At 34.6% G+C, this 24,743-nt stretch overlaps 2 protein-coding genes across 2 annotated transcripts; one reads left to right on the forward strand and one right to left on the reverse strand.

Annotated features, from left to right (window-relative positions):
* Nucleotides 1-11,403: 11,403 nt before the first annotated feature.
* LOC146908529 (phospholipase D gamma 1-like) lies at nt 11,404-17,685 on the forward strand. Its single transcript, XM_085727932.1, has 10 exons — nt 11,404-13,684; nt 14,091-14,207; nt 14,563-14,757; nt 15,208-15,453; nt 15,561-15,629; nt 15,739-15,886; nt 16,047-16,195; nt 16,502-16,681; nt 16,814-17,011; nt 17,175-17,685. The coding sequence occupies exons 1-10, from the start codon at nt 11,939-11,941 to the stop codon at nt 17,466-17,468; spliced, it is 3,342 nt and encodes a 1,113-aa protein (XP_085584058.1). The 5' UTR covers nt 11,404-11,938; the 3' UTR covers nt 17,469-17,685.
* Nucleotides 17,686-19,755: 2,070 nt separating this feature from the next.
* MEE50 (ARM repeat superfamily protein) lies at nt 19,756-23,286 on the reverse strand. Its single transcript, XM_085727933.1, has 2 exons — nt 22,593-23,286; nt 19,756-21,029 (listed from the first exon to the last, which is right to left on the reverse strand). The coding sequence occupies exons 1-2, from the start codon at nt 23,194-23,196 to the stop codon at nt 20,158-20,160; spliced, it is 1,476 nt and encodes a 491-aa protein (XP_085584059.1). The 5' UTR covers nt 23,197-23,286; the 3' UTR covers nt 19,756-20,157.
* Nucleotides 23,287-24,743: the final 1,457 nt, after the last annotated feature.

The following is a 24,743-nucleotide window of genomic DNA, read 5'->3' on the forward strand; positions in this document are numbered from 1 at the left end:
TTATGCTGTTGGTGCGGTCTTGGGTCAACGTAAGGACAAAATTTTTCATGCTATTCACTATGCAAGTAAGGTCTTAAATGAGGCACAAATCAATTATGCCACAACTGAAAAAGAGTTACTTGCAATAGTTTATGCAATGGAGAAATTTTGTTCTTACTTTGTAGGTTCCAAAATTGTTGTTTATACTGACCATGCAGCTATCAAGTATCTCCTTACTAAGTCCGACTCAAAGCCAAGGCTCATCCGTTGGATGTTGTTGCTTCAAGAGTTTGACTTAGAGATCAAGGATAAGAAAGGCACGGAGAATCTTGTAGCTGATCACCTTTCAAGGTTGACAAACAATGAGGTAACCAAGAATGAACCGGAGGTTCGTGAAGAATTTCCAGATGAACGGTTGCTAGCAATCAATGTGAGACCGTGGTTTGACGACTTGGTGAACTACAAAGCAACCGGGTTCATTCCCAAAGATTTTGAATGGCAACAACGTAAGAAGTTCCTCCATGATGCTAACCACTTTGTGTGGGATGAGCCTTACTTGTTCAAAATTGGAGCGGACAATCTCTTGCGTAGATGTGTGGATGATGAAGAGGCAAAGAAGATCCTATGGCAATGTCATAATTCGCCCTATGGAGGTCACTTCAACGGGGAGAGAACAGCCGCAAAGGTACTTCAATCCGGGTTCTATTGGCCAACTCTTTTTAAAGATGCCAATTTACATTGCAAGCATTGTGATGAATGCCAAAGAACCGGATCAATGTCAAAGAGAAATGAGATGCCTCTACAACTCATCCTTGAAGTGGAAGTGTTTGATTGTTGGGGTATAGATTTTGTTGGCCTTTTTCCTTCATCATATTCAAATGAGTACATCTTGGTCGCTGTTGATTATGTGTCAAAGTGGGTGGAAGCCGTAGCATCGCCTAAAGCCGGTAGCAAGACGGTAGTGAAGTTCCTAAAGAAGAATATTTTCACCCGCTTTGGTACACCAAGAGTTCTTATTAGCGATGGGGGGTCACACTTTTGCAACACACAACTTGCCAAGGCCCAAGATCATTATGGAGTCAAGCACAAAGTAGCATCACCGTATCATCAGCAAACGAATGGACAAGCCGAAGTTTCCAACCGGGAGGTCAAACGAATACTTGAGAAGACGGTCTCTACATCTCGGAAGGATTGGTCGGCTAAACTTGATGAAGCTTTGTGGGCATATAGGACTGCATACAAGTCTCCTATAGGCCTCACTCCTTTCCAAATGGTCTATGGCAAATCTTGTCACTTACCGGTCGAGCTGTAGCATAAAGCATTTTGGGCGTTGAAGTTCCTAAACTTTGATCAAGAGAAGGCCGATGAAAGAAGAAAAGTTCAAATGCATGAGCTTGAAGAATTGAGAAATCAAGCTTATGAATCTTCAAAGCTCTACAAAGAAAGGACCAAGAAGTATCATGACAAGAAGATCATTCTGAGACAATTCATGCCGGGGCAAATGGTGTTACTTTTCAATTCAAGACTAAGACTGTTTCCGGGCAAATTGAAGTCTAAGTGGTCCGGACCTTTCATGGTTAAAGAGGTCAAACCATATGGAGCTGTTGAGCTTGAGGATCCAGTCACAAAAGCCAACTGGACTGTGAATGGGCAGAGACTTAAGCCCTACTTCGGTGGTGAAATTGATCGGTGTTTGACGACGGTTTCACTAATCGAGCCATGATTTCTTCAAAATGCGTCAAGCTAAGGACGTAAAACAAGCTCTTGCTGGGAGGCACACCCAGTTTTGTAAGTATTTTTATGTTTATTGCATATAGTAGTAGTACATAAGCATTTACAAGCAGAAATAAAAAACTTTGAAAAACTGATCCTGAAGCTTCACGCTATTAGCGTATTTTTCGCTATTAGCATGGGAGCTCCAGAGAGCCACGCTAATAGCGTGAGTTTGGCGTGGGAGAAAATTTTTTTGGTGGGCCCAGGGGATTAACTCCCCTTAACTTCCCACAACCCCCCATTCACTCCCTTTTTACGGTTTCTTTTCCCTTTTCTCACTCTCACACACAAAGAAACTTCTCTTACTCACATACAACCCTAATTCACAAACCCACTTTTCAATTCAAGTCAAGCATCCATTTCTCATTAATTCTTGTCTTGCACTTGCATCTTCTCACTGATTAACAGGTTTGTTTCTCCTCTCTTTCCTTGTTCTAAATTTAAAAAAATCCATGTTTTTGACATGATTAGAGATGGTTAGGTTAAGGTTAGATCTTTGCTTTGTGAATAGAGATTGTTCTTCATTGATTATAGTTTGAAAAGGAACAAGAATCATAACCCACATGCAACAAACATTCATCTTTTGATTTTGACCCATTTTGTAAAAATTGAAAAATAAGGGTTTTGAATGATTTGTGTGCCAATGTTGTGATTCTTATTCCTTTTCAAGATTATATTGTGTTTTAGAGACATAGGATGAAACCTAGGGTTGAAAATTGCTGGTTTGTGCTGTGAAATTGCAGGAACAAGAATTTTGAAAATTTGAAAATTGCAGGTACGAAGAAATACGCTAATAGCGAAATTTTTCCAGAAAATTTCGCTATTAGCGTGGCAGGCGCTAATAGCGTAGTTCTTCATACTTGCCCAGATTTTAAAATTTTTTGATGTTTTTAAATGACCAATTCTAGTTTGTGCTAATATTTTCTATGCAATATGTTGGTTTTTCCTTGTTTTGTTGCAGATGGCACCGAAAAATGTTGAAAAAACTACCGGGACCAAACGTCCAAGAGGCAAATCTGCCTCCACCTCAGCCCCACCAGTCAACCCTAACCGTTTTCCCACCACTGCCCACTCTGCCAGGTTTAAAAAGATGGCACAGTACAAAACCTGGCATGAGAGAACGTTTGACATTCAACCAGGTGGTGAATTCTCTGATTTGCTCCACATTTTCACTGGTCGCAAGTGGACCAAACTCCTTGTTCCCAGTACTGAAATTAACACTGACCTCATCAAGGAGTTCTATTGTGATGCTGTCCCTGATGCCTCACCAACCACCCTTGCTGATGCTTTCTCTTGGACTTCTTATGTCCGAGGGAAGCAAATCCCATTTGATAGGGATTCCATTAATGATTTCCTTGACAATGCTTTAAACCTTGAGCCTTCACCTGATCCCACTATGCCCACTTTATGTACTTATGCTAAGAGAAATGCTCAGGGGAACTGGAAGTTTGACCAAATTGAGCGGGATATCATGAACAAGGGTAGGTGCTTTGTAAAGAATGATAAGGGAGAGGTTAGACATGCTCTCACAAAGGAGATGACTGCTAAGGCCCGCTTAGTATTCCAGTTTCTTGTCCACAATGCCCTTCCTAGAGCCCATACATCCGATGCCCCAAAAGCCGTTCTGCCACTCATCTGGTGCATTATGAAAGAAGTGCCTGTTGATATTGCTCGCATCATAGCCAATGAGATGAAAGCTGTGGCTTTGAAGGTTGCCACAGGTGCTAAGAAGGTTGCTTTGTTCTACCCGGGACTTATCATGGGATTGCTGAAGGCCTATGGAGTGCCCATTTCTGGACCCTTTGATGAAGACATTGAGGGGACCATTACTGACACTTCTATCCGTACCTGGGTGAAAGCAGAGAATAGGGCAGCTCAGTACCATTTCTCTGATGATGAGGCTGGCCCATCTGAGGGCACTGGTGCTTTTGATTTTTCAGGTTTGCAGACCTTTATGCTGGAGCAGCAGATGCATAACCAGTACGTGAGGGACCAGAATAGCTTCTTAATGGATCAGAATGAGGCAATTTGGAGGAGCAACATGGGCATACACCAGGACCTCTACAATGCCCACATGCATCCGGGAAATGCTGATTACCCGGTAATGACACCTGACCAGTACCAGAGCTATGTTCATTGGCCTGAGGGCAGGCCAAGTCCTTATGTGGGGGTGGTAGATGCTGTGGATGATGAGGCTACTCCTGATGATGATGGAGTTGATGGTGATGATGTGTACCAGGATCTTGACATGGATGATGCTGGAGAGGATGATCAGTGATATCTTGGGTTTTTAGTGATGTTTTTCTTTTTGCTTTCAAACTCTATGTTTTTTTATTTCATGTTGGAACAATTGTTTATTTGGTTGTATTTTGTACTCTTCAAGCACTGTGGTTTTTAGTGCTTGATTTGTTACTTTGTTACTTTATATTTGGTTTAATAACTTAGCTTTTTGGTTTTTAACTTATGCTTTGGATGAAATTTTTGTTTACATCTTGCTTGTGTCTCTCAAAAGAAAATTGCTCATGAACAATAAATTTTAAAGTGCTCCATGGAGCCATGTTTGAGCAAAAGCAGGTGAGTGATAATGATATTACTTGTGAGAAAGCGTAAGGCCAAGGTATTGGTTTCCTGTTATTCTAGGTTTTTAATAAGAATTTGAAACTTGTACTTTGCACAAAACATATATCATTTAATTCTTTTCATAAACATAAATATTTTTGAACCACTTAGTACTTAACATAAATGTGAGGTAGCTTCAATTTGTTGTATATATGCTGGAGACCGATAATCACCGTCTAACTTGTTTTAGTTATGTTAAATCTGATAATTATTTTGAACTGTTTGAAAGCATGGAAAGGATCAAGGCACTTTTTGAATTGAGAGTAACCTACTTGACCACATAAAGCCTACCTGTGAGAAGAGCGAGTATTTGATACCCCAATCTGAGCCTAATGAATCAAGTCCTCAAACATGAACTGTCAATATTCATAAGCACAATGCTTAGTGAATTTGTCTGAAATTTTTCATAAATCCAGTTCATGCTTGTCTTTGAAAGGACTTTGATAATTTTTAATTTGTTGAACCCTTAACCTCTTTGTACTTTGTCCCTTGCCTTAGGATAGGGGAACATTCAATTAGAGTTTTGTTGTATTCAAGTTGGGTAGAAAAGGAGGCATTATATGTCAAGTTTATGGTGAAAGTGTTAACATAACCTGACAACATTGAATCAAAGAAAAAAATTGTACATTTGAAAAAGAAAAGAAAAGAAAAAGATAGAGAAAAATCAAAAATAGAATAAGTTGTCAAGGTTATAAGTTTGATTGTTAATCACCAAAGGTTGTAATTCTTGGTAGGGAAGTATATGGATTTCAAGTTGTGATACAAAAAAATGTTCCTCTTTGATAGGCTTGCTGATCAATTGCCCCACATATGACATTTCTTTTGTAGCCCGGCCAAGTTATAACCCTTGCAAGACCTTTTGATCCATGTTTTTATGCTGTTTGAGACGATATTTGGATGGACACCTAACTTAAATAGGATGTTAGCATGATTGTTGGATGTGTGTTCATTACCTTACTCATTGTTATCTTGGTATTCCATTTACTTTTAAAGAAGTGTGTTAGGTGTGGTTCATAGATAGTTATGTTTATGTTTTGAAGTTTATGATGTATAGTTTGTGCTTAGGACATATTTCGCATTCTTAGTTTGTACCTAGAGTATCGGAGGACTTCATGCTTGTCCACGCTATCATATTTGAATCACCATTTGTTTATTTTTGTTTTGAATTGTTTGACACCTTGTTGAAAACCTTGTCCAAAGCCTTGTTAGTTCCCTTTTCAATTGATTTGTTTGAGGACAAACAAAAAGCCAAGTTGGGGAGAGTTTGATAAGTGTTTAAAAGTGATATATTTCATATAGGAGTTTAGGCATTTTAGTGACTTGTTTTGCAAGATTCTCTATGGAAAACTCCAATTATTGTGTAAATATGTCATTTATGCTTTTGAGCCTTATTCTACCCTTTTTGTGCAGGAAAATACAAGCAAGGAGCAAGAAACGTCAAAGTTCAATGTCATACGCTATTAGCGTGTCCTACGCTATTAGCGTGATGAAGAAATGGCCAAGGTCAGAGAGTTACGCCATTAGCGTACCTGGGGCGTAGGATCTGGAGCACTCTTGAAGAGTACGCTAATAGCGTATTCTGAGCTATTAGCGTACAAGCTCCCGAGAGCTACGCCATAGGCGCACCTGGAGCGTGGCTGTCATGAAGAAACACGCTATTAGCGTGGATTACGCTATAAGCGTAGAAGCTCCAGAGGACCACGCTATTAGCGTAGCTGAAGCGTAGAAGCAGGGCAAGGCCAACGTGGCACCAGCCCATTGGCCAGATTATAGGCCGACTTACCACGCTATTAGCGTATCTTGCGCTATTGGCGTAGGTACAAAAACACAGGCCATTTAAATAGCATTCTTACCTCTCTTTTAGGTCATTCACTATTCCATTGAAACATTTTATACATTTCTAGAGAGAGGTTAGAGCTATTTCATAGAGAGAAACACAAAGCAAGTGATTAAGGAGTAGATTCAACCCTAGATTCATTGAGACATCAAGGATCTTGGCATGGAATCTTCATCTTTCCTTCATTCCTTGCATTAGTTTACATGTCTATATGTAACTATCACCTTCTTTGTAGTATTGAGGTAACAACCAAGCTATTATGTAATATTTTGATCTTTTAATATATAAGGTTCTAGCTTAATGATTCAATATTATTGTTATTCTTGCTTTTAATGCTTTCAAAGAGATTCAAGATGATTTGGACACAAACTCTTGAATCTAGAACTAGAATAACAATCTATCTTATGTTATATCACTCTTGACAAGTTTGTAAACCTTTGATAATTACTTTTAATCAAGATTTTAATGCTTTTGGATACTTAATCAGGCTGGACACGGTCGATTAAGTTATCCGATCGACTTTGTTATCGTTTAAGGAATTTGGACACGAATGTTTAAACGCTAACTTGGAAATAACGATGTCGCTTTGGACACGAAGGATGTTGTAGAAATGATTGTAATAATATTGGTTATAAAGCTAGAGTCTGTTAATCGATCGAGAGATTGCTGCTGTTATGCTTGCTCGTTATCTTATACCGCAAGCGAAATAGTTCAATCTCTTCTCGTTTTTACTTTTGTCATCTGTGGATATAGTGTTACAAACAAACAATTTATATCCAAACCCTTAATGTGAACTATTGTGAAAATGCTTATAATTAACGTAACTCCCTGTGGAAACGATCATATATATACTCACGTGTACATAGTTATATGACATGTAGGAAAAACTTACATCACTCGCAACTGCGAGCAGGACCACTCGCCACTGCGAGTAACACTGTTAGTTGCCCAAAATTGTTCCGATGCGATCATTTCGCACGTGTAGTCATGAGTTGATCTTAGAAGTAAGAATGAGGGTTGTCTAGGATACTTTCAGAAGTTCCAGAAGTCTGTTTAGGTGACTGAGATTAGTAGTGATGATGTATAAGTATTATTTATGATGCTTTAAGATGATAAGTTGATATGATTCATTCCCTTTAATGATGATATGTTATTTAAGCACTGTTACGTGCTGTAATTGTTGTTGTTTGCTGCTGTTGATTGTTAATGTCTTGAAGTTGCATGAGTCGGTCTAAGTTGCAAGAATTTAAGAAGTTGTCCATGATTATGGAGTTGTATAAGATGTTCGCATTGTTGTCTAAGTTGTAGGAAGATTGAGTCCATTGCATACTCATTAAAGTTGGGGGCTTTAGGCCCGGCAGCCTTTGTGCTCATTAAAGTTGGGGGCTTTAGGCCCGGCAGCCTTTGTGCTCATTAAAGTTGGGGGCTTTAGGCCCGGCAGCCTTTGTGCTCACACGTTGAAGAGCCTAATTACGCTCATTTATGTTGTTGGCTGGTACCACATGCATATGTACGATGTTAAGTTGAAGTTGTTGTCGTTGCATTTGTCGTTGATGTTAAAGTTGTTGTTGTTGCATTTGTCGTTGATGATAAGTTGTTAAGTTGATAAGAGTTGTTTTGTCAAGTTGGGTCGTGTTGTTGAGTCAAGTGTTAAGTTGAACATGATGTCTTATGATGATTATTAGGTGATAAATGATAATTGTTGTTGATGTTCATGATGCCCTGATGATGATATTTTGATGATGATGTTTGATTATGATTTAATGATGATTTTTGCTTATGAATTAGAGTTGATAATTGTTTACGAACTAATGATGATATCTGAAAATGATAATTGAATATGATTTGATATAATGCTAAATGATAAATGTTTTATATGTAAATGATGATTTATGTTGTTAAATGCACTTGATGAATTATATGTTTAATTTATTGACTGTGAAATCTTACCCCTTCTGCGTATATGTTGCCTCGACCGTGGGTAATGTGCAGGTATTAAAGACTAGAGGCGTTCGTGAGTGGACTCCTCACTTTGTGTCTAGGTGCTCTGATATGTAACGGGATGGGGCTTGTTTTCATGAACTTTTATGAATAAACATTAAGTAAGAGTTATGAGATTTCTGATAAGGCCTGTGTGCCAAGACTTTTATTATGTTGGACTATTTTCCGCTGCAACAGTTTAAGATTTTTTTGATGTTGAATTTGAAGGATAATTATTATTATCCGTTTTTAAGACTTTTAAGTAGTATGTGACATTCCGTTATGAATTAATTACTCTGATTTAAATGAGATTTTCAAGTTGGGAAAAACGGGGTCTTACATTATCACTCATTGCTAACTATTGGATTCTTTCTATGATGTCACACACTCCCATTTTCAATCATGATGTTTTAGTTTAAAGCAAATAAGACTTTTAGACTCAACTTTTTTTATAAAAGAATTTATTTTTACTTTTTTTAAGGACAACTAGATTTTAATAAGAAATTAACTTTAAAAAAAGCTTAGTACATTGACCAAAAAAATAATAAAATAAAACCTAGTACATCGCAAAGTCAAAAGTATGACAATGCTAATTTAACAAAAAAAATTCTAAAAAAACCTGTCAATAATTTCTTAAAAAAAAATTATTTAAACGTAACATAAAAAAAATCCGTCTTTGAAAAAATAATTCTTTTGTTATGAATATCATAAGTAGATGTTCACAAACTCTTGCACTTATCTCTTAAATGACACCATTTTACTTATCTTCTGAATCACACATTTTTATACTTATCATTTAAGTACTTAAGTGTTAAGTTATAGGCTTAAATGCACTTTTGGCCCCCTATGTTTCAAATAGTTGCGATTTTGGCCCCCTAAGAAAAAAAATGGATATTTTGACCCCCTAACTTTTGTGCCTCTTTTGATTTGCTGATTTTGACCAGTCAACGCCATGTGTCAGGTGAGGTGGCATGCCACATGTGTAAATACTGAATTAAAAAATAAAAAAAGCCACTTAATCATTTTTTAATTAAATAAATAAAAAATCTAATAAAAAATATTTAAAAAATAGAAAAAAATATTAAAAAAATTTGAAAAAATGAAAAATAATAAAAAATTGAAAAAAATCTGAAAATTAATAAAAAAAATTTAAAACAAATTCTGAAAATATTAAAAAATTCTGGAAAAATTAATAAAAAATTGAAAAAAAATATAAAAAATTCTGTAAAATTGAAAAATTAATAAAAATACTTAAAAAATTTAAAAATTCTGGAAAAATTAATAAAAACAAAAATTGATTAAAAAAATAAAATAATCTAATAAAATGAAAAATAATGAAAAATTCTAAAAAAATAAAATTTCAAAATTTTCTGAAAAAATTAAAATTCTGGAAAAATGAAATTTTCGAAATTTTAATGAAAAATTTTAATATGCATATTTCGAAATTTTCATTGTAAAATTCCCGGTTTATAAATACACAAAAATTCCCGGAAAAAATACTAATAAAAATTTTGAAATTTCGAAAAATACACAAAAAACCTAACCTAAGGTTAGGTTTTTTGTGTATATTTCAAAATTTCAAAATTCTGGAAAATACACATATTTCGAAATTTTCCTTAAACCGAGCTTAGGTTTTTTGTGTATTTTTTCGAAATTTTTATTAGTGTTTTTTCCGGGAATTTTTGTGTATTTATAAACCGGGAATTTTACAATGAAAATTTCGAAATTTTTGTGTATTTAAGGTTAGGTTTTTAGTGTATTTTTCGAAATTTTGAAATTCTGGTAAATACACATATTTCGAAATTTTCCTTAAACCGAGCTTAGGTTTTTTGTGTATTTTTCGAAATTTCAAAATTTTTATTAGTATTTTTTCGGGAATTTTTGTGTGTTTATAAACCGGGAATTTTACAATGAAAATTTCGAAATATGCATATTACAATGAAAATTTTGAAATTTTTTTAAATATTTTCCAGAATTTTAATTAAAATTTCGAAATATGCATATTAAAATTTTTCATTAAAATTTCGAAAATTTCATTTTTCCAGAATTTTAATTTTTTCAGAAAATTTTGAAATTTTATTTTTTTAGAATTTTTCATTATTTTTCATTTTATTAGATTATTTTATTTTTTAATCAATTTTTGTTTTTATTAATTTTTCCAGAATTTTTAAATTTTTTAAGTATTTTTATTAATTTTTCAATTTTACAGAATTTTTTATATTTTTTTTCAATTTTTTATTAATTTTTCCAGAATTTTTTAATATTTTCAGAATTTGTTTTAAATTTTTTTTATTAATTTTCAGATTTTTTTCAATTTTTTATTATTTTTCATTTTTTCAAATTTTTTTAATATTTTTTTCTATTTTTTAAAATATTTTTTATTAGATTTTTTATTTATTTAATTAAAAAATGATTAAGTGGCTTTTTTTATTTTTTAATTCAGTATTTACACATGTGGCATGCCACCTCACCTGACACATGGCGTTGACTGGTCAAAATCAGCAAATCAAAAGAGGCACAAAAGTTAGGGGGTCAAAATATCCATTTTTTTCTTAGGGGGCCAAAATCGCAACTATTTGAAACATAGGGGGCCAAAAGTGCATTTAAGCCTAAGTTATATGATTGTACTTCTTTATAAATAAAGATTATGTGTAACATAATTGTATATCTCATAAGAATAATATAATTTTTTTCTCTTCTTTTAACAAGGGTTAAATATGCTTTTGATCCTTATAAATATACCAACTTTTTGTTTTAGTCCCTCTAAAATTTTACTTCAACTTTTAGTTTCTATAAAATTTTCAATCACTACTTTTGGTCCCTATTTTAAATTTAATTTTTTTAATGAAATTGTGCAGAAATTTGTAAAATATTCTAGAAAAAATTCCCCAAAAAAATTAGATTTTTTTAACAAAACGCAAATTAATATGAATTTTTAACCTTAAAAAATATAAAAATTCATATTAAATTCAAGCTTTGTAAAAAAATTCTAATTCTTTTTAGAAGAGATATAGATAAAATTATATATGTTTTGAAATTTTTAACGAGATTAAAACAAAAAATTAACATATTTATAGGAATAAAAAAACATATTTAAGGCTTCAAATAAAAAGCCCAAAAAAAAATTGTTCTAACAAAAAAACATAAAAACGTAGTATTTCAGACAAAAGCATAAAAACATAACATTTAATGCAATGTAACGTGTCATTCGGGGTAGTCCACGTGGGACCTCGTACACGTTGTCAACTGCTGACAGAAACAAAGCTGCTTCTTCCTTCCTTCCTTCCTTCCTTCGTTCTTCCTCTGTTTCAACGAATCTTGTTCTTCTTCATCTCAATTGGGTAAAATTCTCATTTTTCAGCTAAATCCCTTCATTTTATTCAACACCCACTATTTTCATATTCATTTTCAATCTTCAAAATATACTGTACAATTTCTATCTCAAATTCAACACAATTTCTTTTATACCAATTCATATCCGAATTACATCATTCTTGCTTGTATTATTCCAATTTGATCATTTCTTCTATGACCCTTTTCATTGAATATCAAATTTTCTACCTTGTTTTATAGTATATTTGATCATCAAGGATTGAGAATAGTGTTTAATTCAAATCCAATTACCATTGTTCTTGCTTGTATTGTTCCAATCTGATGATCTTTTCAATGTCCCTTATGTCTTAAGAATCAAAATTTCAGTTTTTTATTATTAGTAAATTTCATCATCAAGGATTGAGAATATAGTGTTTAATGGATAATAACTATGGTTATCCATATAGGTATCCAAACCCTTATATGTATCCCCCTAACCCTAACCCTCACCCTCACCCTCATCCTCATCCACCATATCCACCTCAAGATCCATATGCACATTCTCATACTCATCATGCTCCTCCTTATCCATATCCTTACATTTCTTCACATTCCTTAAACTATTCTTCCTATCCTAGATCACCACCACCACCATCATCATCATCATCAAATTCTACTGCACCATTTGATTATGCATACCCTCCACCTGCTCCTCTTCATCAATTAGTACCCTCAGCCCCACCCTCTTACCCCTACCATGTTCCTCCAGGGAGTCATCATAGTCCTCCTCAACATTCCCTTTCACACTCACACCATGCTAGCTTATTACAACATGGATCATCCTCTCAGTATTATTATTATCAACAAAATACTACTCATGAAGACCGTCCTGATCTTCATTCGCGTCATAATAGCTTCTCTGGTCCTTACTGGCCAGATACATCAAGTTCAACAGCAGGTGGTGGAGTATCACAAACTAGTGGTGGTGATAATTCCAAGCCGTCTGCTTATCCGCGTTTGGATGATCTAATGAACAATGTTAGGTTGTCTGATAACCAGCCAACTCCTCCTGCATCGCCTCCAGCTCCTGCAGCTGCAGGTCAACCTTTTATGCATTCGATTTCTGTATCAAAGTTGCAACAGAAGAAGGAGGATTTTTATGGACATTCGAATAACTCCTTCTCCGGTTGGGGATCATCGTACCCGAGTCGGGTGAACTCAGGTAGACTTTCGGTTTCGGATTATTCTGGCTCATTTAACGGATCAATGCATAGTCAGAGCATGCAGATTGTTCCGGTGCAGAATAAAGGGTCCTTGAGAGTTTTGCTCCTTCATGGAAATTTAGATATATGGGTTCATGAAGCCAAGAATCTTCCAAATATGGACATGTTCCACAAAACATTGGGGGATATGTTTGGAAAATTACCTGGTAGTGTGAGCAATAAAATTGAAGGAACAATGAATAAGAAGATTACCAGTGATCCTTATGTTTCGATTTCAGTGGCAAATGCGGTAATTGGGAGGACTTTTGTGATTAGCAATTCTGAAAACCCTGTTTGGAGTCAACACTTCTATGTTCCTGTTGCACATAACGCTGCTGAAGTGCACTTTTATGTTAAAGACAGTGATGTTGTGGGTTCACAGCTCATTGGTACTGTGGCAATTCCAGTGGAACAAATATACTCAGGGGCAATAGTTCAGGGAACTTACCCTATACTGAATAATAATGGGAAGCCTTATAAGCAAGGTGCTGCACTGAGCCTATCCATTCAGTACATCCCAATGGAGCAATTGAGCTTTTATCATCAAGGAGTTGGAGCAGGGCCTGAATATATTGGCGTTCCTGCCACTTATTTTCCTTTGAGGAAAGGGGGAAATGTTACTCTATATCAAGATGCTCATGTTCCAGATGGTACCCTCCCTAATGTGTTGCTTGATAGTGGGATGTTTTATGTGCATGGAAAGTGTTGGCATGACATATTTGATGCCATAAGTCAAGCTCGCCGCTTGATATATATTACAGGATGGTCGGTGTGGCACAAAGTTAGGTTGATAAGGGATGCCGGTTACCCATCCGATTATACCTTAGGTGATCTTCTGAAGACAAAGTCACAAGAAGGAGTAAGAGTGCTTCTCCTTATTTGGGATGATCCTACATCAAGAAGTATTTTGGGTTATAAAACAGTAAGTCATGCAATTTTTTTGTTATATATGCTTTCATTTCTGTGCTTGGAATTGCTGGTAGGATTTGGTTGGCAATTTCATGCAGTGTGCTCATTTTTGCTTCACATTGTTGTCACCAGTACATTATTTATCTCTTTTTTGAACTTTGTTGATCTTATTGACGGCTGTCCTTACTATACCTGAGCTCGATATCTTGAAAACCTGTTCACGTTTAGACTTGAGACATTTAATAACTTTGGCTTGTAATATTCATAATATAACAATGCACTTGTTCTTGCCCTTATAACTTTGTGTAAGATCTATGTGATTGATTGCTTCTTTTAGTTTTTTTTTTTAACATAAGTATACTATTTATGATTTTCTCTTTTAGTTCTAATTATGTGAAAATCTTTGGCTATACATAAAGGATGGTGTCATGGCAACTCATGATGAGGAAACTAGGCGGTTTTTCAAGCATTCATCAGTCCATGTGCTGCTTTGTCCTCGTAGTGCGGGAAAACGACATAGCTGGGTCAAGCAAAGGGTTAGATTTGACGGCTTTTTTACTAATTGAAGTATATATTATTAATCATGCTCAATTGTCAACAAATTTTGATGAAATGCTGGTTTTTGTTATTCATTTATTCTTTAAAACCTTGCATATCATTTATATTTGGCAGTTGCATATGCTCATCATGTATAAATGTGTGTTCATGCATTCATGTATATGTACACTATGTCTAATAATTAAGAGTATACATTTAGGTATAAACTCTGACTTCTAAGTTTACATTAACATAAATATTTGTTCTTGCATTTCTGTACATGTACACTATGTCTAATATTTCTACAGTTTTGGTTTCAGAGTCCAATATTGAATTTCTTTGTCTTCTTGTCAGGAAGTTGGAACTATATATACACATCATCAGAAAACTGTAATTGTGGATGCTGATGCTGGAAATAACAGAAGAAAAATTGTAGCATTTGTTGGTGGACTTGATTTATGTGATGGCCGATATGATACTCCTCACCATCCTCTCTTTAAGACATTACAAACAATACATAAGGATGATTATCACAACCCAACTTTCACGGTAATCTCTTATTTCAGACTCCACATTGTAGCACGATAAGACTAATTTCAGTTATCCATCTGATTATCTGGTAAACTAGGTATTGATGGAATAACTTGTGAAAAAATAGCAAAAAAATAAATGATTCTACGTTTTAGTAGCTCCTGAGGAAGTCAAAGCATAAGGAATAATATGATTATTGCATTCTTATGTGGGGGAAGATTAAAGAGATTTTTTGAGCATATGTTGTTGTGTGCGTTAGTCTAACATGCATTGAATTTAAAAAAAAAAAAAAAAAAACTAGTGCTGCTATGATATTTTAACCCTATTATAAAGAAACTATCTATATTCACCTGTCCGAAATTGTATATCTAAATGCAATTTAAATCAATGTTAAATCTGTATCGCGGAACCAGTAAGCAGAAAAAGAAGACCAATTATTCTGTTGATACAAGTTATTTTTCATACCAGGGTAACACTGGTGGTTGTCCAAGGGAGCCGTGGCATGATTTGCATTCTAAAATTGATGGTCCGGCAGCTTATGATGTCTTAACTAACTTTGAGGAGCGCTGGTTAAAAGCTTCAAAACCACAGGGGATAAAGAAGTTGAAAATTTCATATGATGATGCTTTACTCAGACTGGAAAGAATTCCAGATGTTATTGGCATTAACGACACTCCTAGTGGTGAGAATGATCCTGAATCATGGCATGTTCAGGTAATTACCTATTTCATATTCAATAGATATTTTGATTTTCTAGAAGTATTATTTCCTCTTTTTTTCTCGAAAACGAAATTATTGATTATGTTTACTTTGGAATGTAGATATTTCGCTCAATTGATTCAAGTTCTGTTAAGGGATTTCCAAAAGATCCAAGAGAGGCGACTGGCAAGGTAAACAAAAGCTTTTTGTTTTAATTTTTCTTATTCGTGTTTGATTTCAATTCATCAAACATGAACCAACTTGTGTATGAGAAGGTTATTTGTTATTGGATATTTGTAGAACCTTGTATGTGGGAAGAACGTGCTGATTGACATGAGCATACATACAGCATACGTGAAGGCTATTCGTGCTGCACAGCATTACATTTATATAGAGAATCAATATTTCATCGGCTCTTCTTACAATTGGAGTCAACATAAGGACCTTGGTATGATACTCCTATTTTTGCATACAAAAGCTGCTTATACTTGACCATTTGCATCTGGTGCTATACTAATATTTTTAAAAGTATACGAGCTTTGGTATGGATACATAACCCAAAGCCTGTATCCAATATGTTTAATTTATGCTAGATTCTGTTTTGGCAGGCGCTAATAATTTAATTCCAATGGAAATTGCTCTAAAGATTGCGGAAAAGATTAAAGCAAATGAAAGGTTTGCAGTTTATATAGTAATTCCAATGTGGCCAGAAGGTGTTCCAACAGGCGCTGCCACACAAAGGATTCTATTCTGGCAGGTACGGTTCAAATTGAATCCCAATATGAATATCAAAAACTTGGCAAGGATTTGATTTGATTTTTGAATTGTTTGGCATTTAATTATTATTATGTCATCATCCCAAACTACTGTGAATTTTGGAAGAAAAATGAAATTGGACTCTTAATTTTCATAAACTATCTTTTTGGCATTACAAATGATTGGTAGGGCTTAACTGTTAAATTGTTTTGGCTGCGTAATGTCAAAGAAAGGTTATGCTACCGCTACTCAGTACTTGTTCAATAATGCACATGTTAATCTGGAATTATTTTTAAATTTTTTGCAGAACAAAACAATGCAAATGATGTATGAGACAATTTCAAAGGCTTTGGTTGAAGCTGGGCTTGAAGCCGCATTCTCTGTGCAAGACTATTTGAACTTTTTCTGTCTTGGTAATCGAGAGGCCATAAATATCTACGAAAATATCAGTGTGTCGGGAAATCCTCCCCCAGCAAATAGTCCACAAGTATGTCACTAACACCCTAGAAAATATTCCTTACGCTCTTTATGAAATCATGATTTTGTTTTTCACGGCATACAATCATTACTATTGGGTGAATCGACTGGTAATTGTTGTGTGGTGGTGCTTTCTTTCCAGGCAAATAGTCGAAATAGTCGACGTTTTATGATATATGTTCATTCAAAAGGCATGATAGTTGATGATGAATATGTCATAGTGGGCTCCGCGAACATTAACCAACGCTCTATGGAAGGAACAAGGGACAGTGAGATTGCAATGGGAGCATACCAACCTCATCATACCTGGGCAAGAAAACATTCCTATCCACTTGGACAAGTAAGAATATTGTTTTACCTCTAAATCATTCTTAAAGATTTGGCCATATAGTTTCCATTGGCATCTCTTTGATTTTTATTTCTCTGCATATATATTTTGAAGTTTGAGTCCATCAACATGTACTATAATCTGACAGAAATTCTTTGGGAACTATACTATGTAGATCCATGGATATAGGATGTCACTTTGGGCAGAACATACTGGAACAATTGATGACTGCTTCTTGCAACCTGAGAGCCTTGAATGCGTGCGAAAGGTTAGAGCAATTGGTGAAATGAACTGGAAGCAATTTGCAGCAAATGATGTGACAGAGATGAGAGGGCATCTATTAAAATACCCTGTAGAAGTTGATCGAAAGGGGAAAGTCAGATCACTTCCCAGTCATGAAGAGTTCCCTGATGTCGGAGGAAAAATTGTTGGATCATTTCTTGCCATGAAGGAGAATCTTACCATTTGAGGAACTGATGATTACTTTGAGTCTGTCACATTCTACTAGCCATTAGGATGAGATGTAAATTAAAAAATAGAAAATTTTGAAATGGTTGATAGTTACAGAAACACATTGTGTATAGTCAAACACCTTTACAGGTTATTCTTTTTCCTTTCTTAGGATTAACTCACAAAACTACAGACCAATTCTTGATTATTATACAAGCAAACTTTTCCTATAAAAAGTGTTGTTGTTGTTGTTGTGTATATTTAATACTTAATGTGGAATGCACTTGTTTTGTAATTCATGATGCTACAAGTATGACATGATTATATGACAACATTGCCTTGCAAATTTGGAAAGGTTATATTCTATGTTTTGAGAGATTTTGTCTTTCATTTTAACTATTTTTTTCACGAGAAATGATATTTGTACAATTTTTTTTTTTTTTTTGACAACTTTTGGAATAACATTTTATTCCCTCTTCTTTTAGGACAAAAACAAGAGAGAGAAAGAGAGAGGGAGAGAGAGAAAGAGAGTAGGAACACAATTTGAGTATGAGAGAGAAAAAGAATTGTCCCAAAAATTGTTCATAAATAGTTGTACAAATATCATTTCTCTTTTTCACCTCTATCTGAGGCTGCTCGATAAATCATCGCAAGAATGGACAGGAACCCAAACTATTTTTTTTTACAAGAACACAAACTGCTATTATGAAATCTTAAATTTTCTATTCTAAATATGGTTTTTCTTCTGAGCTTCCATTGACAATAGAAATAAGAAATTTAATCCTAACCTAAAATCCATCCAAGTAAAGACTAAAAGTGTGTTTGAATTGGGTAATTGAAAATCATGGGAATTAAAATATCATATAATTCTAATTCCTTCAAATTTGTTGTTTGAGTCACAACTTAATGAATTCCTTTCATTCGTAAAATTTGTTGTTTGCAAAAAGTAATTGAATTTCTTCCATTAATTAAATTTCTTGTCTCATGATTTCTTTAATTTTTGTGGTAATTAATTTAAATTTCTTCTCTCATTATTTCTTTTAATTTTTTAAGTAATTAATTTTTCTTCTCTGGTAATTTCTTTTACTTTGTAGATTATACATTTTAATATTATAAAAATTACATAAGAGTGTTCCCGTGATACTAGCTCAGTTGGTAGGGATATTGCAGAAGGTCTGGATTCGAACCCTAGCATTCAAACCTTATAACATGCAAATTGTATTAAAAAAAAAAAATTAACATGCTCTTGTAACATAAGAGCATGCTGCTTCTGTTTCTCCAACCTTTCCCTCTCCCATCTCTGCTTCATGTGCATGCAAAATGAGTAATGCCGTATAGGCAAATCCAAATTAATTAATGTAGGCACCATGAATTTGAGTATAAGTCAAGACATAGTGCAAAAGGTTTGATAAACAATTGTTCCAAACTTTGATTATCAGCAAAGTATTCATGGAGTTGCAAAGTGAAAAAAATTGGTCTAGATTGCAATGGTGAAGCAAGATTCAATACTCAAGAGATGTGTTGAACTTGAAATTTTAGTAAATGAACTAACAAATATTAATCTGACAACAAAAATGAAGTATATCTGTTTTAGATCATGTTGAATTGTTGATGTGTTATGTCTAATTCCAGATGCATGATTATGACAGTAAGCTTATGTGATGAACAGTGAAGGAAAAAATAGTCAAAACTCGGCGATGCCAAGGACAAATATCCAAAGCCTCAGCAACTTTCTGCATGTTCGTGTGGATTCCAATTGGAATTACTTTAGCCATTTATAGAACCCTTCTAGGTATTTTCCTTCCTTACAAATTGGTACTTGCATTAAAAGTTTGAAGTGGTACAGATTTGAATATCAAAGGCTGTGTCTCAGAAAAATCAGAACCTAACAAAGGAGTTATCTTTGTATATCCACACATAGGACACTTTTGGATGGGGATCCAGTTTTCCTATGCACATTCTGACTCCAGTAACATACAGTTTAAGGCTTTAGGCAAAGTTTTCGTGTTCATAACACCTAACCTATTAGGACAGTGAGATTAACAAAAGGACAGAAAACAAAATGCTAAGATTGTGAAACAATGCAAAAGCTACTTAGAGAAAGTGATTTTAAAAAACAGAAAGTGTTCCATGCTCATGACCTCCATATATTTCACCTAACATCCTTGAAACCATCCTATTTAAATTATCAACTATCTATGCACAATAGATACAACTATTGCTTTATGCTGGGCACCTGACTGATTATCAGGCATTAAGATTTTGCATAGCACAAAAACATTCATCATTAAGAAAAAGGAAAATGCTAACTAGAATGAAAGTTAAATTTGCAAGTCACCTAACATCAATTACAACGTGAAAAACATTCAATTGAGGTCACAACTCACAATAGAATAAGCACCAGCCTTATTAACAAGTGGAGGCTTAAGTTGAAAACATACCAACTCAGGTTCAAACAATCAAAATCGTTGTTCCATTCCATGTGGCATAGGAAAAAAAGAACACAATGAACCATTACAAAGAGCAGAAAAGAAACAAACTCCACAAGAAGTGAGAAACAGTCAAATTTACATTTTGAGATGTAAATATTGACCAAGAGGGTGTTTAATATCTAAAATATGAACTTGAACTCAATGTTGAATTCATAAAGTCAAGTTATAGTATTATTTCATGGGGCATTTACGAGCTTAGGGCGCCGAGTTTTCTAATTAATTTCCACTCACGTTTACAAGCTTAGCGCGCCGAGTTTTCTGATCAACTTCCACCCGTAGACCAAGAGCAGAAATTTCAGGCACATCAGCAGATCCCTGCAGCTGCAATTCAGAAACTTCCTTTTGATTTTCCTCATTGCCCTCCAACATATTCCTAACACACCATAAGCCCCATTCTCTCAGGTAAGGATTATCTTCATCAGTAACACACTGCTGCAATAGCAGTAAAATTCCATCCCTACTCCTGATTTCATCTTGTACATGCTTCCTTCTATACACACAATTGCCAATAAGTGCAACTATGTCTCTCCTAAAGCCCTTGTAAGGACATGGTTTTGAGGAACAACCAACACCGTCATGATTCTCAGAATGTTTCATTCCTTTCCTGATTATTGCTGGAGGTTCAAGGTCCCCAAGCAGAATAAAGACCAACTCAAGGAGGCCATATGACAATAACATATCAACAACTTCTGTATCCTCTGCATTACCTCTCACACTATCATGAGCACAGATGTCCCTCAACATAGTAAGGGAGTAGCCAAGAACATCAACTTCAGTAATGCCACTGGGAAGACCAGACTTGCCTCTAACTGCATGCTCAAGAACCCCAATAGATTTCTTGAATATTCCATAAACAAACGATGCAACATCCAGAGAAATAGTAACATCTCCAATTCGCTCGTTCAAAATTTCCGATATGATTTGCAGAAGATACGCTTGTTCAGATGAAAACTGATCATCTTTTGTCTTGGTATCTTCACCGTCAGGAATATCCATAAACCGTAATTTAGAAAAAAGTACAAGCAATTGAGAGTCTTCAAGGCATATTCTTGAAAGAAGCAACTTTATCCAATCCTCGCCAAAACTAGCTGGTTTCAGTTGAAGAAGTAAAAGTCAGTTTTACAACTTAAAAACCATAAGAAACAAATATGACACTCATGTCATGAAACATGGCAGCATAGCAAATTACAGAAGCAACTCATAGTTCACGACAGCATAGCAAAATACAGAAACAGTGTGCAGAAGCAACAACAAGCATTGTCCCATTAGGTTAGTCTACTGCAACAATCATGTAATGCCATTGTGTTTTGCTAAAATGTGTAAATTTTCAAATGGGATAATTTTTTTTGTTTTAACCATCTGGTTCTCAGGGTACCCTGGAAATCCAGAGTTCGGTCGAGAGGTAAGTAAAATCATGCCAATGAATGTTCTAACCAGGGTTCAAACTCTGCTACTCCCGATCGATTCAGCATTAACTAAAGCTCATCTACCACTTGTAATTTTTTTTTTTTTACAAACTGGAAAAGAATAAATAAACCAATTGATAAGGAAAGCAAATAAATATATAAATAAAATCATAGCTACGAAATAAGAATGACCTCAGAAGACATCGTAGAGGAAACAAACAAAAAAATACACAAGAAAATACATAACTACAAACTAACCAGAAGCATATTGTTCCTTTGCTATGATTTGTCTCTTCTAAGAAAATACTGTCTATCCTAATTTTACAGTAAGCCAAAGTATTTTATACCTCAATTTTGGTTTCCATTATTGGGTTATAAAATTTTGAAACTTCTCCTAAATCCATATATTCTTATTATCAAAGGAACTTAAAGCAGCACAAATGATCATAAACTTTTCCTTACTTTGGTACTCATCTCAATTGTATGCGTCACTTTCAAGGCAAACATTGAAGTTGATAATAAAAAATGGTTACAACAATGATCCAACTCTTACCACCTCAGAATTTTCAAAGAATGCCAAAAGTCGAGAATCAACTGGTTTAACTAAGGAACACGACGGAGATGCTTCTAAGTCAGCAAAGCTACACCTAAAGAGATTGCCATTTAACCATGGAAATGAGCCTAGAACACATGTATTGGACTCTACAATCAAGGATTTAGTTAGAATTCAGACTCTACATATACAACAACAACCAAGCCTTATTCAACTAAGTGGGGGTCGGCTACACGGATAAAACTATGCCATAATGTTCTATCATAAACCATATTCCAGTCCAACTCATTAATCTCTAAAGCTTTCTTAATAGTTTTTCTAGGTCTTCATATGCCTCTAGTGATCTGATTATCCTTCATCTGATATACTTTCCTTACTACAAAATCTACAAGTCTTCTCTCTACATTCCCAAACCACCTAAGACTATTTTCCACCATCCTTTCTATGATAGGTGCTCCCCAACTTTCTAATATCGCCATTTCTAATACTATCCCACTAGTCTTACTTACCACACATCCAACGCAACACCCTCATCTCCGCTACACTTATTTTATGCTCGTGTTGGTTCTACACCTCCCAACACTCTGTTCCATACAAGAATTCAAACATAGCTACAACATAAGAATGATCCTAGACAAAAACATAGAGAAAACAAACATAGAAAAGCACAAAAACAAAAAACATAAACTAACCAGAAGAAGCAGTTCTAACAATTTCCACCAAAACAGACCAACCACCATCACTACAAACCTCACCAAACCATTGATCATTTCCATCACAACAAGTATAAATCACCATACACAATGGATCATTAACCTCCTTCTTTCCAATTCTCGCAAGCGACAAAAAACCAGCAGGAAACATCTCATCCCAAACAGCTTTCTGATGTTCCTTCCCAGCTAAACAAACATTTGCCAAAACCTGCAAACCCCACCTAACCAACATATAATCAGAACCAACAACCTCAGACCTCAAAATACTCGAAACAACGATATAAACACCGTCATTCTCAAGAAACATATTCTGGTTTAGAATTTCACCAGCACATAGGTTTCTGAGAAGCTTGAAACAGAGAGATAGAATGTGAAGCGATGGTGGTGAGTGGAGTATGGTGAGGATTGTGGGGAGGATTTTTTTGTAAGCGAAGAGGGAACGATTGGAAGGGGATTTGGAAGATTCAATGAGAGTTTCTAAGGAGGTTTGTAAGGTGGTGGAGTTGGAAAGATCGAAGAGCGAGTTAAGGGATTGTTCCGAAATAGGGTGGTTTGAAAAGGGTGCATCGGTGCCACCACCCATTGTTTTGTTCAAACGAAAGAGAAGGAGACGATGGTTAGAAGCGAAACAACGGCGGCGGCCAGGGATTAGCTCAACCAACGCGGTGGAGACGGTTACAAACTTTATAGAAAATAGGGTTAAATATGTTTCGGATATTAGTCGTGGTCATTTTAGTCTACGACTGCAAGTAAATTGCAAAATAGTCCTGGATTGGTTAGTTAATTTAGTTCCTAAATGCAGACTATGTTAGTCAATTTAGTCTCTGAATAGACTCTGTTAGTCACTTTAGTCCCTAAAAACGACCAACAAAGTCTACATTTAAAGACTGTTTTGTAATTTCTTTGCATTCAGGAACTAAAGTGACTACTCATTTTCCATTAAAGGACTAAAGTGACTAATTCCCCAATATGTTTTTGTTTCCTATAAATATGTCAACTTTTCATTTTAGTCCCTTAAAAATTTTCATCAACTTTTAGTTTCTAAAACTTTTTCATCCTCACTTTTGATCCATTCTTTAGAGCAAACTCATATAAAGATTTCATATTTTTGAATAAAATTTTAGATTATTATAACAATCTCTAAAACAAAAAATAGATGTTTTAAAACATAAGTTCAAACTCTTCACCATCTTTCATCAATTAAAGAATCTTTTTAAATGAGAGAGAAAATTATATACATGCAAAGTTAATCTTGCGGCGCGGACTTCTAGTTTTGGTCAACCTTGACTCAGTCCGAAACAAATTGTGAGGGACTAATTTTCAGAAATCAGAGCAATATGATGGTTGTTTAAGTGTCAATCGATTCATGTTTTGTTGACAAAAGTCCCCTAGATTGTTTTGCTAAAAAAAATTTTAGGGATTTTTTTACTCAAAGATGTACAATAGATGTTTAAGTGTCTATAGACTATTTTCCTCAAAGATGCACAATGGGCGTTTAAGTGTCCATATACTATTTTTCTTTGATTTTATACTACTTTTTATGTTTTTAAGGCTGAATTGTTATTGATTATAATAAAAATTTGCTTAAATATGTTTTAATCCCTACAAAATTCTAACCTTTTAAGTTTAGTTTTATAAAAAAAATTAATTCAATTTTAGTCCCTATTTGTATTTTACAAGGACAATTTTGGAGGACTAAAAGTTACATTTTTGTAAAAAAATTTTAAAATAGAGATTATTCTAACAAACTAAAATATTATAAGGACTAAAATTACCATTAAAATTTTACAGGGACTATACTTAACAACTTGTGATTTTATAGGGACTAAAAACATATTTAATTAAGGTCAATTTGGAATAAATATTTTAAAGATTATTTTTTTAACAAAAAATGTAAAAAAAGATATTTTCATTAATCATCATTCTATATATAAAAGTTAACCTGAAGCTAACTTTTGCCCTAATTTTAACATAACCCTAAAGCTTGCTTTTACTGTATTACCCCTGTTTAAAATATCAAATTGCAGAAATCTCCTATTTCCCCAAAACAAGGTCACGCGTTTCTTCTTCTTCTTCCTCTTATCATCATCACCACCACCAACCCTCTCCCCCCATCCATCGGCGGCGACC

The sequence above is a fragment of the Medicago sativa genome, chromosome 7 (genome assembly GCF_051527215.1).
Source record: "Medicago sativa cultivar Bolivia chromosome 7, Bolivia_mono, whole genome shotgun sequence".
NCBI lineage: Eukaryota > Viridiplantae > Streptophyta > Magnoliopsida > Fabales > Fabaceae > Medicago > Medicago sativa.

Bases quoted from the DNA above. Each gene is read 5' to 3' on its own strand.
- MEE50 (XM_085727933.1), bottom strand. From the start codon at position 23,196: ATGGGTGGTGGCACCGATGCACCCTTTTCAAACCACCCTATTTCGGAA. The intron at 21,030-22,592 runs GTTAGTTTATGT...AACTGAAACCAG, and splicing joins TGTTAGAACTGCTTCTTCTG to CTAGTTTTGGCGAGGATTGG.
- LOC146908529 (XM_085727932.1), top strand. From the start codon at position 11,939: ATGGATAATAACTATGGTTATCCATATAGGTATCCAAACCCTTATATG. The intron at 14,758-15,207 runs GTAATCTCTTAT...TTTTCATACCAG, and splicing joins ATCACAACCCAACTTTCACG to GGTAACACTGGTGGTTGTCC. The intron at 17,012-17,174 runs GTAAGAATATTG...TATACTATGTAG, and splicing joins ATTCCTATCCACTTGGACAA to ATCCATGGATATAGGATGTC.